The sequence below is a fragment of the Phyllobates terribilis genome, unplaced genomic scaffold (genome assembly GCF_046119375.1).
Source record: "Phyllobates terribilis strain yellow unplaced genomic scaffold, ASM4611937v1 Scaffold_1__5_contigs__length_1240528914, whole genome shotgun sequence".
NCBI lineage: Eukaryota > Metazoa > Chordata > Amphibia > Anura > Dendrobatidae > Phyllobates > Phyllobates terribilis.
In genome coordinates, this window is record NW_027362761.1 from 450,763,327 (window position 1) to 450,782,211 (window position 18,885).

Genomic DNA, 18,885 nt, shown 5'->3' on the forward strand with positions numbered 1-18,885 from the left:
TAGATTTATGTAGGTATTCTAAATAATACTTTATTTTCTATGAGTTTTATACTGTACTTATAGGACATCCACCAACATGAATTGTCATAATCCAATTGATTTATGTTATATCACAGATATTGGATGAAAGAGAAAATATCTTTGTGCCATGTAAGGCCTGATTCACAAATTTGTGTTTTGCAGTCCGAGTATGGCCCACGATGCACAGACCACCTGCGGGTGGTCCATACTCATACCGCAAAACGTGTAAATCTGGCCTACGTCAGTAGACCGAAACTGTAAAACTGAGAGTCCTCATTAGTTGATATTTTAATTATTTTCAGTTAACTTTTAATGGATGACTGTAAAGAAAGCTATCAATTATGAAAATCTGTACATTTTTAGCATCTCTTCGGTATTTGGTGGCAATATTTCACCATAAAGACACAAACCTTACTGCTTTGCAATTCAAGCTCCGTAGACTCTGGATGCCCAAATAAAGTTTAAAGTCACTAAGATTTTCTGATATATTTTCTCTGCAGACATGCACAGATATCTGGATTATTAATTTCCATGCAGTGCAACCAATGTGCTCTATTAGGAATTCCATACAAAAAAAATCCTATAGACTATATTCCTGCTATTAAATGTAAATTTAAGAAAGGAAATGGAAAGTGCATTTTGAAAATTCCTAGATTTTTTGGGCAATAAAATTGCAGTTTATATGTAGAATGTGATGTAGTTTACTATTTTGGTACAGCAATGGTAATTATAAATTATTTTAATAACTTCATTAAAATGTTTGCTATATTGTATTGAAAATGTAATGACTTTAGTAAGTTCACGCTTCCTTTCTGACAAGACATAGTCTGATCTCATTTTTTGAGTTCACAAAGGACTGAAATACTTCTGGTGCAGCCTCAACCTGCAGTCTATATTGCCACATTTGTATAGATAGCTAATCTCCAGAAAACACAATTCCTTTTGGCATTGATGTATTCGCATATGGGAAGATTTTTAATGGTATGTACCTAACCTCGGAGTGGCCCTCAGGTGAAAAGTGGGCCCCCAGCCTTCCTATATGAACAATATTAGGTACGGTGCACTATATATAGGCAGGTCAACTGCCGTGGAATGAACATGTGCCATCAAAACAGCAATAAATGCAATCTCTGGGATCTTTAGTTATGAGCTGGATGGATGTCCACCAATTCCACTGCACCCTCAATATATTTCAGCTGCAGCTATTTTTACATTCAAATATATGATGTATGTGTTAGCTGGAAAATTGTGCACAAAGTCAGGTAATAATTGAATGGAGCTGTAGAGAGAGCTCTGCCGAATCAATGTTACTGGTAGGCCATTGACACCCCAATTCAAAAATGTAAATGTACCGGATAGCAGCCAACATATAAAATAGTGTTGCCCAAAGATGGAATTCTGCATCAATGAGGTTTTACAGTCCCCCACAGCAGAATATCCACATAGATGCCTTGTCATGCTGAAAGATGCCACTGCTATTAGGAAATACTGCAGCCATTAGAAGTGTACTTGATCCGTAGCAATGTTAATTTTGGTGGTATGTGCCAAAGTAAAATCCACGGATCCAAGGACCCAAGATTTTCCAGCAGTTGCAGTTTCCCAGCTTGCCTTATTCCCATAGATCATCCTAGTGCCATCTCTCCCGCAGGTAAGACACAACTTGGCTGACTGGCTGTCTATATGATGTAACAGAAAATGTGATTTATCAGACCTGGTCACCTTCTTAAAATGTACCATAGTCCATTACCACAGCTCATATGTCCATTTTAGATTATTTCAATGGTGGACAGCGGTCATCATTGGCATTCAGACCAGACCAGCACCATACACAGCCTTCAGCCTTGCACTGTGTTCTGACACCATTCTATTATTGCCACCATTAACTTTTTCCGCAATTTTAACTACTTTGACTCTTCTGTGGGATTAGACCAGATGGATTGGCATCAATTAGCCTTAGGCACCATTGACCTTGTCACCAGTTCACCGGTTGTCCTTCTTTTAACCACTTTTGATGGGTTGCATTTCAGGACTGCACATAAAAGCCTTCTGTTTTATGGATATTATGACCCAGCCATCTAGCTAGCACAACTTGAGCCTTGCTAAAGTTGCTCAGATCCTGGCACTTGCCCATTTTTATTTATTTAAATAAGCACTCCCATCAAAGCTTTTATCTTCTTAATATATTGCAATCATCAGATTATACAGTGGTGGCCAAAAGTATTGGCACCCCTGCAATTCTGTCAGATAATACTCAGTTTCTTCCTGAAAATGATTGCAATCACAAATTCTTTGGTCGTATTATCTTCATTTAATTTGCTTGCAAGGAAAAAACACAAAAGAGAATGAAGCAAAAATCAAATCATTGATCATTTCATACAAAACTCCAAAAATGGGCCAGACAAAATTATTGGCACCCTCAGCCTAATACTTGGTTGCACAACCTTTAGCCAAAATAACTGCGAACAACCGCTTCCGGTAACAATCAATGAGTTTCTTACAATGCTCTGCTGGAATTGTAGACCATTCTTCTTTGGCAAACTGCTCCAGGTCCCTGATATTTGAAGGGTGCCTTCTCCAAACTGCCATTTTGAGATCTCTCCACAGGTGTTCTATGGGATTCAGGTCTGGACTCATTGCTGGCCACCTTAGAAGTCTCCAGTGCTTTCTCTCAAACCATTTTATAGTGCTTTTGGAAGTGTGTTTTGGGTCATTGTCCTGCTGGAAGACCCATGACCTCTGAGGGAGACCCAGCTTTCTCACACTGGGCCCTACATTATGCTGCAAAATTTGTTGGTAGTCTTCAGACTTCATAATGCCATGCACACGGTCAAGCAGTCCAGTGCCAGAGGCAGCAAAGCAACCGCAAAACATCAGGGAACCTCCGCCATGTTTGACTGTAGGGACCGTGTTCTTTTCTTTGAATGCCTCTTTTTTTTTCCTGTACACTCTATGTTGATGCTTTTTCCCAAAAAGCTCTACTTTTGTCTCATCTGGCCAGAGAACATTCTTCAAAAATGTTTTAGGCTTTCTCAGGTAAGTTTTGGCAAACTCCAGCCTGGCTTTTTTATGTCTCGGGGTAAGAAGTGGGGTCTTCCTGGGTATCCTACCATACAGTCCCTTTTCATTCAGACGCCGACGGATAGTACGGGTTGACACTGTTGTACCCTCGGACTGCAGGGCAGTTTGAACTTGTTTGGATGTTAGTCGAGGTTCTTTATCCACCATCCGCACAATCTTACGTTGAAATCTCTCGTCAATTTTTCTTTTCTGTCCACATCTAGGGAGGTTAGCCACAGTGCCATGGGCTTTAAACTTCTTGATGACACTGCGCACGGAAGACACAGGAACATTCAGGTCTTTGGAGATGGACCTGTAGCCTTGAGATTGCTCATGCTTCCTCACAATTTGGTTTCTCAAGTCCTCAGACAGTTCTTTGGTCTTCTTTCTTTTCTCCATGCTCAATGTGGTACACACAAGGACACAGGACAGAGGTTGAGTCAACTTTAATCCATGTTAACTGGCTGCAAGTGTGATTTAGTTATTGCCAACACCTGTTAGGTGCCACAGGTAAGTTACAGGTGCTGTTAATTACACGAATTAGAGAAGCATCACAAGATTTTTCAAACAGTGCCAATACTTTTGTCCACCCCCTTTTTTAGGATTGGTTTGGAATTATATCCAATTTGGCTTTAGGACAATTCTTTTTGTGTTTTTTCATTGAAGACAAATTAAATGAAGATAATAATACCAAAGAATTTGTGATTGCAATCATTTTCAGGAAGAAACTGAGTATTATCTGACAGAATTGCAGGGGTGCCAATACTTTTGGCCACCACTGTATAGCAGTGTGTACTTACAATTAATCATTTTGCCCAGTTCATGCTTCTCTTTTCCATTAGGTCTATGACATCACGTGATTAAAAACTGACTAGCTGAATCCTTCCAAGCTCTATGTATGTAAGCTCTATGTTTGTAAATCTGCCTGAAGAAGGAGCCTCTGTGCTTTGAAAGCTTGCAAATATACCGTAATTCTTCTGGTTAGCCAATAAAAGGTATTACTCCTAGAACACTTTGGTCATAAAAGTATTTACATCGATTTTTCTGGCTAACACAGTACCACAATATAATTTTTTATTGTATATCATAAACTCTATGTAGAAACAGGAATTCTCTATTTACTGAATGAATCATCCCCCTCTTAAACTCCTGACCCAGCTGCTCAGCTCCTCACCCTTGCCTGGGATTTTGCAGTGATGTAGAATTGTAGTTCTAATGCTGACTAATGCAGGGAAAAGAAACCAGGCATATAATAAATAATTATAATCATAAAACAGTGTAAGGCTCAATAGGTCTCCCCATCTTTGAGTGGCTTAATAATAATTATACGTAACAAAAAAGAAAAAGGTAAGGAAATAAGGGTGGAATGAAAAAACAAATGACCAAATGCAATGTGGCATAAAACTCATCAAATAAATGTAAGTTCGAGGAGACAAGGTGAGACAAGTCCAGAGATGCTGCAAGACATGGTAGCACACTTAGGCCACACAGGTTGCTCACAGTAGCACAAGCAACTTGAGGTCTAATGTTGTTATGGTGAAAAATGGCTCCTGAGAGACTGGAGAAATGTCCGTATCACTGATTCCATGACCACTTCAATATAATTACAAGCAATTGCATATAGAATATAAACTAGAGGGATCTGGCTATCATACATTATGCCACCCCACACCATAAACCCAGGAATACGGGCAGTGTGATGTTTCCTCATAAAGGCCTCTTCATGGAGTTGCCCACATGGCCACCAGACCAATGTCCTGCTGTTATTGTGTAGAAGACAAAAGTGGGACTCATCACTGAAGACTATAGACCTTCATTCCAACCTCCATTGCTTCAATACAGCCCTGGTCACCATCTGGAAACCATGTGGATAGTTTCATGAAGAGGCCTTCACAGTGGAACGTCACACTGGTCCTACTCCCTGTATTATGGTGTGAGGTGGCATAATGTATGGTAGCCAGACCCCTCTAGTCTTCAATCCAGATGCATTACAGTGATTTGGCTGTGGAGCAAGTGGTATGACGAATTCTCAAAAGTATCCAAAAAGCTGTTTTTCAATACAACAACACCAGGTCACATGTTGCTGTTGTGAGGAGCCTACATGGTCTAAATGTGCTACTATGGTCTTCAGCGTCTCCAGACTTGTCTCCCATTGTGGACATCTGGGACGTAATTTCTCAGCAAACGCCAAGGCGTGTAAGTGCAGATTTCTGCACATGGAGCTCATACTCAATGCTGAATAAATCGTGATGTTTTTAAGATTTTTAAAAAAAGGATGGATTATCCTTTTTTTGTTTCTTTTGTTCCACTTGAGTTCCCTTTATCCTCTTATGTTTTTCCTTCTTTTTCCTCCTTGTTGGAGAAATTAAGTACACTAGTATTACATGGCAGCCATTCACATGCTGTAGAGCCGCTCTCCATTCTGGCTCCAAGAAGAGGTCCAGAGAACCCAATTCTATGATGTACATATGCTTAATAGGGCATATGGACAGTGGTTACTTTCACATAACACTATAAGCTATTTTTTCTATTTTTTTCTCATACTGTTGATGAATATTTCTATGTTGATATATTCTATCAGTATTGAAATATGTCTCCAAATCTCATCCTACAGAATCTGATGCTGAAAGACAAAATAATATTTATAAAACTTTTGGCTAAGTATAAGATTCATAGAAAGTTAAATATAATATTATCGATACTTTTTTTAGTATTGTTTTGCACAGGAAGCAGAAAATACATAAAGCAGAAGAATTCATTACCGCATTGAGTCAGTACAATGGTCTGTATTTGGACTATTAGTAAGTTACATGATAAAATGATCCACTCTACTATGGTCTATTTTGTGGCATACCTGCACGTGAGGGACAGCAAATTGGAGAGTTTGTATAGGCATTCAGAAATACGGCCCCATGCTGTTTCAGAAAGTCTAAGTTAGGGAGATCCACCAGGTGATTTTCGGGAGAAATTGTTAGTCGTCCATCCTGCAGAGGAGAATATTGTTACACAGAGATTTTAATAAGCTATCCTGTTGAATATTAGATGCAGTTCCACCAGAAATGTTCAGTGCTGGTATATTTAGGTGATTTTCGTTGTGGCCGCTGGTTTCTGTATATTTTCTCTATGAATGCTAACTTAGTGGTGGGGCTGTTCCTGGTGTGATGTAAAAGTGCAGAACAAATCAGCTGTCTCACTCATACAGCAGAGATACTGCAGCTGCATCCCCCGCCTCAATGTCTACTATTTATTGTTTCATATAGGACAGATTTTTGGGTGAGTGAACAGGTTTCTTTACAGAGATCCTGACAACTGGAGAAGAGGATGTACATGCTGCTGAGGGGTACTGAAAAAGCTACTCCACAAACTACATATGTTACACAGTTTACAGGGGTGGTCCGAAACGAATATTGATTTTAATCCTAAATATCTATTCATTGTAATCTAATTGCTTTTCTAATACTTTACTTAAAAAGTCCCTACTGTTACCTCTCTACTCTATCTTACTACTTTATTTTTATTTTTTTATCTACTTCCGTTTTAATAATATTTTGTTTGAGGATCCCCAGTGCATGCTGAGCTACTCAAATGAGACATCAGCCATTGCTGCCACCTCTGCCCCCACCCTGAAACGTCATCAGTGACTTCCGTTTCAAGGGCTGGGCTAGTCCCTGCTCTACTGAGCATGCATTGTTTATCACGTATGGTCAATACCAGCTCCCTTGTCACTATGCAATATTCTTTTGAATACACAGATACAGTGCGCTCCCTCGCCGCCTCTAGCGATAAGTGACGAGCTGGTAAGAGAGCGCACTGTCATTATGCATTGTAAGAAAAGAACTCAGCGAGCAGGGAGCTCCCCAGTCCCCAAAACAGATGTCACTTTTGTGGGTGGAGTAAGTCTCTACTCGCTATACCACCTCAGCTTTTCTCAGCTCCACCCATTTTGGCAGCGCTGTTTCTTACTGTTGTGAAAACTGCAAAACTAGCAGCATTTTTGAGCAAATACACATTTCTCATATGGATGTTAGGCCTCAATCAGACTGTCAGTTTTCATGTACATGTTCTGTGTTTTTCACGGATAGAACACATATCTATTGTAAGGCTATGTGCCCACGTTGCATTTATGAAGCAGAAAATTTCTGCTTCATTTCTGCAAGTCCTCTCCCGGAAAAACGCATGCGGAATTCCGCACATGTTTATCGCGCATTTTTCGCGCGTTTATCACGCGTTTTCCACATGCGGAATTGCCTTGCGTTTTTTATGCATTGGACAAAGGCAATTCTGCTTGCGGAAACGCAAAATTAAATGACATGCTGCGGATTTTTGAACGCAGCATAAACGCTGCGGAAAAATCCGCAGCATGTGCATAGAACTTGCGGAATCCCATTGGGGACCATGGGGTGCGGGTTTACCAAGCGTTTTACAAGCGTTTCCGCTGCGGAAATTCCACATCAAAAACGCTTAAAAAACGCTACGTGGGCACACAGCCTAAGTCTTTGGGGCTGCTCACATGTCCTTATTTTTTTTGCAGATCAAATATCCACAAAAAAAAAATCACAGAGATATGTCTCAGATCAAAATTACCCATATAAGTCTATGAGGCAGTGAAAATCATGGACAGAAAACAGATGGAATCAGGTGGAAACTTTGACCTATCTGTTTTTTTTTACATTGTAATAAATAGCAGAAGCTATGCAAACGCTGACCAAACAGTGAAGAAAATCTGAAACAAAATACTCATACAAATCAGTCTGTTTGTTTCAAATACAATAAAAAAAAAACACAAATGTCTGAGTGAGGCCGGACAAAATGATCCATCTATTTCCATATTGTTTATATTTCATGTTGCTCTTTGAAAGATAGGGTCATCCTTATCTTTACTTATGCAATCTGTTGCTCCTAGACTGAAAAAAAATCTGGTGTAATTACCATAATATGTAAATGCGGTTTAAGTGCTCTTGGCATGTCAAAGCACTTCCCAAGCCTTTGCCTCTCAGGGACTATCCCCTCCTAGCAATTTCTTCCCCTGCTTGACTGACAGCTCACTGGCTTGACTGCAGTCAGTAATCTGTGAGTCAAACAAAGAAAGGTGGATCTAGGTGGGGAATAGAGCCAGAGACGCAGGGGCTTGGGAAGTGCTTTGGCATGCCTGGAGAACTTTGCCCCTTCCTGACATTGGATGTACCGGTATATCCTATTTTTAAGGAACTATAGCCTCTGAATCGCTGCTGGGAGCATGCGTTAAGTAATAGCTGCCCTCGCCTGTTAACGCTCTAAATGCCGCAATCAATAGCGATCACAGCATTTAGAAGACTGGGAAAGGGTGGGGGATCCCTCTCCCACTGGATCGGCACCACTGTCATGTAATCATGAGGTCCTGATGGTTTCCATTACAGCAAAAGGTGAAATAATGACTTCCTGGTCTGTCAGCTACGAAGGCCTGTTAGACTATGCCGGAGCATGGTCTACAAGGCGTTCTGTTAGTGTAACACTGACAGCTATAATGCAATGCAGTAAAAAAAAGTTAACGTCCCATAGAAGAACTAAGTAAAAAAAAGTTAACAAAATTGTAAAAGTAATAAAAAAAATGAAAAAAATATTATACCAATAAATATATATATTTATGGAAAAAACAAAAAAGTACACAAGTGGTATAGCCGTGTCCAGAATGACTCGATCTATAAAACTGTCACACTAAAAGTAGAATAAAACGCGATCAAAAAGTCGAATGTAAATAAAAATGGTACAGATCAAAACGTCAGCTGCCATACAGCTCCGTCAGCAGACAAAATTAAAAAGCTACAGCTGTCAGAATGAACGATGTAAAAACAATTCTTTTTTCTAAAAAATAGTTTTTATTGTGTAAAAGTGGCAAAACATAAAAAAGATAATATAATGGTTCGCTCTTGCTTGCGATTATATTGGACGAATGCAATCCCATAAAAAATCGGATTGCACTCGTTCCAATATTAGTCTGAGTGTGTGCTCATATGCGTTAGGATTGAGATCAGAATGAAAAAAAAAACCGCAGCATTCTGCGATTGCATGCTGGATTTGGAGCGCACGCACCCATATAAGCCTATGGGTGCGTGTGAAACATCGCACTGCACTCGGATATCACCCGAGTGCAGTGCCATTCCCGCCGACGCCGGCAACAGAGGAGATGGAGAAATTAATTTCTCCATCTCATCCGCAGCTATACTGCGATTCTCTCATGCGAGAGGACCGGAGCACTGACAATCAGGTCACGCTCACAGCAGAGCAGGAGCCGAGTGTCATTAGCATATCGCATACGATTGGATGTGATATGCTAGTGGGACCCCGGCCTAAATGTGGTATCGCTGTAATCGTACTAACCCAAAGATTAAAGTTGTCTTATCACTTTTACCACACGGTGAACGGCATAAAAAAAAAATCCTGAATTGCTGTTTTTTGTTCATTTTGCCTTCCAAAAATCGGAATAGAAAGCGACCAAAAAAGTTATGTGCCCGAAAATGGTACCAATAAAAACGTCAACTCGTCCCATAAAAAACAAGCCATCACATGACTCTGTCAGCAGAAATATAGAAAAATTATAGTTCTCAAAATATGGACACGCAAAAACGTACTTTTGAAAAAAGTGTGACAGCTGCCAATCATAAAAAAACCCTGATATAAATATGGTAGCACTGTAATGCACTCCATCCCTTCTGAGCTTTGTACTGTGCCTCAAAAGTAGTTTTCCCCCACATATGGGGTATCTGCTTACTCAGGAGAAATTGCGCAACAAATTGTATGGTGCAATTTCTCCTCATACCCTTGTGAAAATGCAAAATTTGGGGCTAAAAAAAAATAATTTTTTTGTGGGGAAAATGTGATTTTATTTTCATTTTTTTTTAATTTTCATGGGTCAACATTATAAACTTCTGGGAAGCACCTGGGGGTTCAATGTGCTCATCATACATCTAGATAAGTTCCCTGAGCGGTCTAGGTTTTCAACTGTTTAGGCACATCACGGGCTCTCCAAACGCGAAGAGGCATCTGCTAATTATTCCAGCAAATTTTACATTCAAAAGGTCAAATAACGCTCCTTCCCTTCTGAGCTCTGCTGTGCGCCCAAAAAAAATTGCTTCTAAAGTAAAAAAAAATTAAAAAAAGGTTAAATGTTCTTTTTGTTTCCCCACATTCCAAAAATTCCTGTGAAGCACCTGAAGGGTTAATACAATTCCTGAATGTGTTTTTGAGCACCTTGATGGGTGCAGTTTTTAGAATGGTGTCACTTTTAGACATTTTCTGTCATATAGACCCCTCAAAGTCACTTCAAATGTGGTGTGGTCCAGGGGCGGACACAGACTGTAGTGGGCCCCTGTGCAAGAATTTTTTGGGGGCCCCCCCCTGCCCTTCATAGGGGGCATGAAGGCCCCCCCCCCGTGCATCTCTCATCCCCCCGTGCATCTCTGATTCCCCCCACTCCTAGTTAATTAATTGTATTTAAAAAAAATAAAACTTGTTATACTTACCCCCAGGGCCGGTTCCAGGTTTTTGTGGGCCCTAGGCGACAGAGTTTCAGTGGCCCCTTTAACACATACCATGATTCATGATGCACAGATACCACAGAGAAATATATATATAGTACAAGGCCAAGGATTTCACATACTACATTACATGAGCGATATCTATTGTAAATTCTACAATAGCTCAGAAACCGGCGAATCCTCACAGCGCACAGTGCAGACCGGACAGTATAGTCCTCCATACAGTATTATGGGCACCATATAATGCTCCATACAGGATACTGACCCCTTATAATGCTCCATACAGGATACTGGTCCCCATATAATGCTCCATACAGGATACTGGTCCCCATATAACGCTTAATACAGGATACTGGTCCCCATATAATGCTCCATACAGAATATTGGCCCCCATGTAACGCTCCATGCAGGCTGTTTCCCCCTTATAATGCCCCATGCAGGATGTCACCTCTCCCCCCCATATAATGCCCCTTGCAGGATGTCACTTCCACCCTTTTCAATGCCCCATGCAGTATGTCAGACCACCCCCTCCCTTATAATGCCCCATGCAGGAGTTCACCCCCCCTCCTTATAATGCCCCATGCAGTATGTCACACACCCACCCTCCTTATAATGCCCCATGCAGGATGTCACACCCCCTCCCTTATAATGCCCCATGCAGGATGTCACCTCTACCCCCCATAAAATGCCCCATGCAGGATGTCACCTCTCCCCCCCATATAATGCCCCTTGCAGGATGTCACTTCCACCCTTTTCAATGCCCCATGCAGTATGTCAGACCACCCCCTCCCTTATAATGCCCCATGCAGGAGTTCACCCCCCCTCCTTATAATGCCCCATGCAGTATGTCACACACCCACCCTCCTTATAATGCCCCATGCAGGATGTCACACCCCCTCCCTTATAATGCCCCATGCAGGATGTCACTTCCCCCCTCCCTTATAATGCCCCATGCAAGATGTCACTTCCCCCCTTCCCCTCTTATAATGCCCCAGGCAGGATGTCACTTCCCTCCTTCCCCTCTTATAATGCCCCATGCAGGATGTCACACCTCCCCACCCCCATATAATGCCCCCATGCAGGATGTCAATTCCCCCTCCCCCATATAATGCCCCATGCAGGATGTCAATTCCCCCCTCCCCCTCTTATAATGCGCCATGCAGGATGTCACACCCCCTCCCTTATAATGCCCCCATGCAGGATGTCAATTCCCCCTCCCCCTCCCCCATATAATGTCCCATGCAGGATGTCACACCCCCCTCCCTTATAATGCCCCATGCAGGATGTCACCTCTCCCCCCATATAATGCCCTATGCAGGATGTCACCCCCCTATATAATGCCCCATGCAGGATGTCACACCACCCCCCCTATATAATGCCCCATGCAGGATGTTACACCCACTCTCCCCCCACCATATAATCCCCCATGCCCCCATACATAAAAAAAAAATCAAATACTCACCTCACTTCTCACCTGATGCTGATCCGGACTCCAGCATCGCCCGCGTCTTCGCGCTGTGACAGCTCAGGAGAGATCGCGTGCGGTGTAAACATATCACCGCGCCCTCTGACCTGAGACGTCACAGTCAGATGACGCGGAAGACGCTGCGGAGGCATGGGGAGGGGTAAGTATTGTGCCGGCGCGGGGGGCCATGCTGAGCGCAGGAACATCTCCGGTCATGTGACGGCGGGGGGTCCTGCGTGGGGGCCCCATGAGGAGACGCACAAGAGGGGGGCCCCAACGGGGCTCCGAGGGGGCCCCGACCGGCCGGGCCCCATGCTGGAGTCAGGGCAGTCATGCCCTGATGGCGGCCCTGCTGGAGGCTTGAGGGGCCCCCTCTCCCTCGGGGGCCCCCGTTCAATGAACCGGCTGCATGGGCGGTAGGTCCGCCCCTGGTGTGGTCCCTAAAAAAAAAAAAGGTTTTGTAAAATGAGAAATCGCTGGTCAACTTTTAACCCTTATAACTTCCTAACAAAAAAAAACTATGTTTCAAAAGTTGTGCTGATGTAAAGTAGACATTTGGGAAATCTTAGTTATTAACTATTTTGTGTGACATATCGCTCTAATTTAAGGGCATAAGAATTCAAAGTTTGAAAATTGTGAAATTTTCACCAAATTTTCATTTTTTTTCACAAATAAATGAAGTCATATCAAACTTTTACCACAATCATGAAGTACAATATGTCACGAAAAAACATTCTCAGAATCACTAAGATCCATTGAAGCGTTCCAGAGTAATTACCTCATAAGGTGACAGTGATCAGAATTATAAAAATTGGCCTTGTCATTAGCGTGCAAACAGCCTTCGGGGGTAAAGGGGTTAATGCTTTTTCGCTGCGGAAACATACAAAAAATGCATGTGCATTTTCAACCTGCAGATTTTCCTGTAAGTCGGATTTCTACGTTATCTACAGTGCCAACCTCCGCTGCCAAGCAGGAAAAATACAGTGGACATCCTAGGGTTTCATAGGTCCATATGTGATATGACCTGGGAATCTACTTTCTATCCCATGATTTTATTGATACACTTGCCCCTCTTTATATATACAGGTTATAATAATCAGTTCCTGGTACATATCAGCAATCATGTCTGAAAAAGAGGGGACATGTTGAGTGTTGGTCTAAGGGATTAAGGGACCAGTATTTTTGGAAAATCTCAGGTTGCCTTAATCTGGTTTATTAGGGTCTGTAATTCGGCCTTCTGTGTTTTTGTCCTTGTTGTTTAGTTGCACTAAGGGTTTTTTCTAGGTATTTTTTAATCAACATTAATAAATAGAAATTTTAAGGGTTATAAGATTGCTCATTTATGATCCCTTATAGTTTCATTTGACGTATATACAACAATTTTTAATGTGTTCACCATTCATTTATGTGTTTTGGTGCAGATTTGACGCAGTTTTTTAATGCAGAAAGACTGGGATTGTGTTTATTTATGAAAGCACGCACAAAAAACCCCGCATCAAAACACTATGTATGAACAAGTCTAAAACGCAGATTTTCAGTCAAGAAAATAGCAAAAAAATGCAGCGTTTACACTAAGTGTGAACATGGCTTTATAACTAAGAAAGTATAGGAAATAAGTATGGTAGACTTAAATCAGCATTGTTTGCCTTACAGAAACATACAGTTAGGGCCATACATTTTTCTAATTTTGGTTCTAGACATTACCACAATGAATTTTAAACAAAACAATTCAGATGCAGTTGAAGTTCAGACTTTCAGCTTTCATTTGAGGGTATCCACATTAAAATTGGATGAAGGGTTTAGGAGTTTCAGCTCATTCACATGGGCCACCCTGTTTTTAAAGGCCCCAAAAGTAATTGGACAATTGACTCCAAGGCTATTTCATGGACAGGTGTGGCCAATCCCTTCATTATGTCATTCTCAATTAAGCAGATAAAAGGCCTGGAGTTGATTTGAGGTGTGGTGCTTGCATTTGGAAGGTTTTGCTGTGAAGTAAACATGCGGTCAAAGGAGCTCTCCATGCAGGTGAAACAAGCCATCCTTAAGCTGCAAAAACAGAAAAAACCCATCCGAGAAATTGCTACAATATTAGGAGTGGCAAAATCTACAGTTTGGTACATCCTGAGAAAGAAAGAAAGCACTGGTGAACTCATCAATGCAAAAAGACCTGGGCGCCCATGGAAGACATCATTGGTGGATGATCGCAGAATAATCTCCATGGTGAAGAGAAACCCCTTCACAACAGCCAACCAAGTGAACAACACTCTCCAGGAGGTAGGCGTATCAATATCCAAATCTACCATAAAGAGAAGACTGCATGAAAGCAAATACAGAGGGTTCACTGCACGGTGCAAGCCACTCATAAGCATCAAGAAGAAAAAGGCTAGACTGGACTTTGCTAAAAAACATCTAAAAAAGCCAGCACAGTTCTGGAAGAACATTCTTTGGACAGATGAAACCAAGATCAACCTCTACCAGAATGATGGAAAGAGAAAAGTATGGCGAAGGCGTGGTACAGCTCATGATCCAAAGCATACCACATCATCTGTAAAACACGGTGGAGGCAGTGTGATGGCTTGAGCATGCATGGCTGCCAGTGGCACTGGGTCACTAGTGTTTATTGATGATGTGACACAGGACAGAAGCAGCCGAATGAATTCTGATGTATTCAGAGCCATACTGTGTGCTCAGATCCAGCCAAATGCAGCCAAACTCATTGGTCGTCGTTTCATACTACAGATGGACAATGACTCAAAACATAAAGCCAAAGCAACCCAGGAGTTTATTAAAGCAAAGAAGTGGAATATTCTTGAATGGCCAAGTCAGTCACCTGATCTCAACCCAATTGAGCATGCATTTCACTTGTTAAAGACTAAACTTCAGACAGAAAGGCCCACAAACAAACAGCAACTGAAAACCACCGCAGTGAAGGCCTGGCAGAGCATCAAAAAGGAGGAAACACAGCGTCTGGTGATGTCCATGAGTTCAAGACTTCAGGCAGTCATTGCCAACAAAGGGTTTTCAACCAAGTACTAGAACTGAACATTTTATTTACAATTATTTAATCTGTCCAATTACTTTTGGTCCCTTTAAAAACAGGGTGGCACATGTTAAGGAGCTGAAACTCCTAAACCCTTCATCCAATTTTAATGTGGATACCCTCAAATGAAAGCTGAAAGTCTGAACTTCAACTGCATCTGAATTGTTTTGTTTAAAATTCATTGTGGTAATGTCTAGAACCAAAATTAGAAAAATGTTGTCTCTGTCCAAATATATATTGACCTAACTGTATAAAGACCATTGCTCTGCTACTATATAGATGGCAATATACGCTGACCCCTTCAATCCACAGATGCCTCAGTAAATGTTGTTCCTCTTGTTATTCTAAGTAAGACTCGTGATTGTGGTTTGGAGCTGAATCAATGATGGGATGGACTTCTAGAATGATAACCCCTTTGTTATGTTAAAGAATGCCGAATGGCCATTTACTGCTTATATGCTTCCTATTGTTATTCTAAATTAGTGATTTATTTGCATGTGGTCCTGTCAGATAGTAGAGAGTAGATATTGGCCTCTACAGCACTGGCAATGTCATTATCACCTCTTCGCAGTAACATTACAAGATTTTATTATTATATATGGACAGGATAATCCTCAACATTGAAATTGCAACACCAAGAAGGAAAAGTCATGGGATTACGGAAATCACAGGATTGATAGCCATATTAATGATGTAAAAAAATGGGGATTTTTAAAAAAAAAACATTTCGATTTATTCAGTATTGAATATGAGCACCACACACAGAATTAACACACTTACTTGCCTTGGCTGCTATAAATGAGATTATTAATAGTTATCTGAGGAATGTTGTCACGCCATATGTACTTGGGCATGCAAATCATCAAGATCCGCTGTTGGCAGCTTCCTTTGCAATTGCCGACCAATGATGTCCCAGATGTGCTCGATGAGAGACAAGTTTGGAGACGCTGCAGGTCATGATAGCACGTTTAGGCCATGTAGGCTGCTCACAGTAGCATGAGTAAAATGTGGCCTGTCATTGTGTTGAAAAACGGCTCCTGGGATACTTTGGATAAATGGCCGTAAGACAGGTTCCATGATTGATCAATTCTGTTGTACAATTGAAATTGGACATCACATACCAAGCATAAGGTGTCAAGCAATGTCTACACAAGCCATCAAAAGGCATTTGCAGAAGGTCTGGAGATCGAATGGGCAAAATCATGAAGTGGGCAAAATCATGAAGTAGACTTCATGAGAAAACATTACACAAGTCCTGGGATTATAGTGTGGGTGGCATAATGTACAGTAGCCGGACCCCTCTATTCTTCATTCCAGGTCCCCAAACAGCAAGGTGTTACATTCATTTAGTAATGGAACTAGTATGGCCATTTCTCCAAGGTTTCCCAGGAACTGTTTTGCAACATGACAACGCCAGACCACATACTACTCATGTGAGGAGCCTGCATGGCCTAAGAATGCTACCATGGCCTGCAGCATCTCTGGGCTTGTCTACCATTGCACACATCTGGGACATTATTGGTCAGCAATTGCAGTGGGAGTTGCTAGCAGCGGACCTTGATGATTTGCGTGGCCAAGTGCATTCAGTGTGGCAGAACATTCTTCAAATAACCATTAATAACCTCAATGATAGCAGCCAAGGTGTCTGTGTCTGTATTTCTGCATGTTGTGCACATACTCGATACTGAATAAATCAAGCAGTTTTAGAAAATTTGATTCCATTTTTTCATCATTTGCATATCGTTGACATGTCTATCCATCCTGTGATTTCCATAATTCCATGACTTTTCCTTCTTGCTGCTGCAATTTTAATTTTGAAAAGTGTATGTAGTTAGGTAACTTTCCAAATATAATTTGTTAACGGGGTATTCTGGGACTAACATATTGACACCTTGCAGCCCCAGTGATCAGCTGTTATGTGTAATGGCGGTGGACAGATGTAAACAGCATATGGAGCGGAACACTGTGGATCTGTACATTGTTCAATGGCCGCTCCTGAGTACTGCAGATCAGGCCCTATTCAATTGCATAGGAGATAAGGTGCGGCACCCAGTAGCAGCCTTATTAGTAGTGTTCCAGCTCTGCACGCTGTTCATATCTGGCCGCTGCCAGAGCATATAAAACGTGATCATTGTGGGTTATTGAGAAATCACGCTTATCTGGAAGCAACTCAAACTACTGATGGCTTATGATGCTGCATGTCTGCTAGAAATAAAACACTCAGTGACCATGTCAGGAATAGGAAAGCCCCATTGACGATACTATAATGAGGCCCATTAGGTTCCGTTCATAACGTTCATCATTTTGCTGGAAAAAAACCAAGCAGTATAATGATAGGTTCACATCTGGCTTGAAGGATCCATTGCGGATGTGAACCTATCATTATACTGCTTGGTTTTAGCAGCTATGCTTCTAGTTTTGGCTTAAAAAAAAACTGCATTAAAGACTGTGCGTTTTCAGCCTAATAACTTTCATCTTATATAACTTTGCAAACTAACTGAAAAGTTCTCTTCGTTCTTGAGATGTTTACACTCAACTACAAGTTGCATAATTCAGTTCACTATTTTGTTGTTAGGAACAAGATGTATCATGTAATAGCAGAAACTGAACAGTGACGCATTTCTTCTTGGCAAGTGGCAATACCTCATAGCTTAAAAAAGTCACCAGAGTAGAACAAAGAAGTATGTGAATATTAACTCGATAACAGGTACTTACAAAGGCGTCACTCATCACCATGACCACATTGTATCTGACGCTGCTGTTACGAATTGGAGGTATCGGATTCATATCAACAGCTGGCAGGAAAAACAGAAAGGAGAGGAATGCGGTAGATTTCCAAAACGGTGAAGACATTTCCACTTACAAATACAGTCCAGTAGAGAGTAAGTAATGGTTCCCCCGAAAAGCTGCGTAATAAACTTTCCCTTGAAAGCCGAAGGGGAACACAGTTCTATAGTTTGTTTTTGCTTCAACACATACGTAACTAGAAGGGAAATGTTTTAAAAGTTCCCACTTCCTGCCATGTGAGCTGCACAGTCAGATCTCACACCCGTGTCTTCTTACAGTTATATCAAGGTTATGGCAAACTGTTCTTGTGCTAACTTTAATTTTCACTATGATGGATATATTGCTATATCTAAAAGACACACTGCAAAATCACAAACAAATAAACCACAAAAAATGTAACCCCAATATGGTGAGTCAGCAGCTATTTTCAATAGTTTTTTTATGCTTTCTTTTCTATATGAGTTTCAGAATTTGCAGTTAGTTTAGATGCAGTATGTGAATGCATAGAAATAAGCATTCTTGTGCATCCCTGAATACATGTTTATATAATACAATTATAATTATGACACAGTTACTGATGAAAAAGTCATTTAAGACTGTTATTAGTAGAATATGTATATTGGGGCAGAGCAGCTTTAGTGGCATATTTATGCCACTAAAGTGACATTTCAGGCAAACCAACCAATGAATGTGTGTAGCAGACAACATGGAATTTATCTACCTTTCAACAGGTTTATATAATATAGATATTGTGACAATGTTACTGGCAAAGTACTGGAGGGGAGATGTGTAGCACTGAGATTGTTAGCTCCAGTAATTAAACATAGAAAAAAAGGCTCCAGCACACGAAGAAATAAGGGGTTAATCAGCCATCTTTAGTGCTAGGATGATTGAACACCTGTAGAAAGGGAGGAGGTCAGGGGATAAATTCCCAGCCTTTTAGAGCATTTGGTGTGGGGTGGGCCTGGAGGTGAAAGCTCTGGAGCTGTTTTGTCATGTGA

At 41.2% G+C, this 18,885-nt stretch overlaps 1 protein-coding gene across 1 annotated transcript in view; it reads right to left on the reverse strand.

The window, feature by feature from the left end:
• Window positions 1-18,147, reverse strand: part of ARSK (arylsulfatase family member K) — a 215,035-nt gene extending 196,888 nt beyond the window's left edge. The window contains exons 1-2 of the mRNA XM_073678306.1: window positions 17,813-18,147; window positions 5,933-6,062 (exon numbers count right to left, since the gene is read on the reverse strand). Of these exons, the coding sequence (XP_073534407.1) occupies window positions 5,933-6,062; window positions 17,813-17,950 (268 nt within the window). The 5' untranslated portion in view covers window positions 17,951-18,147. The remainder of the gene's footprint in view (window positions 1-5,932; window positions 6,063-17,812) is intronic.
• Between the last annotated feature and the right edge of the window lie 738 nt (window positions 18,148-18,885).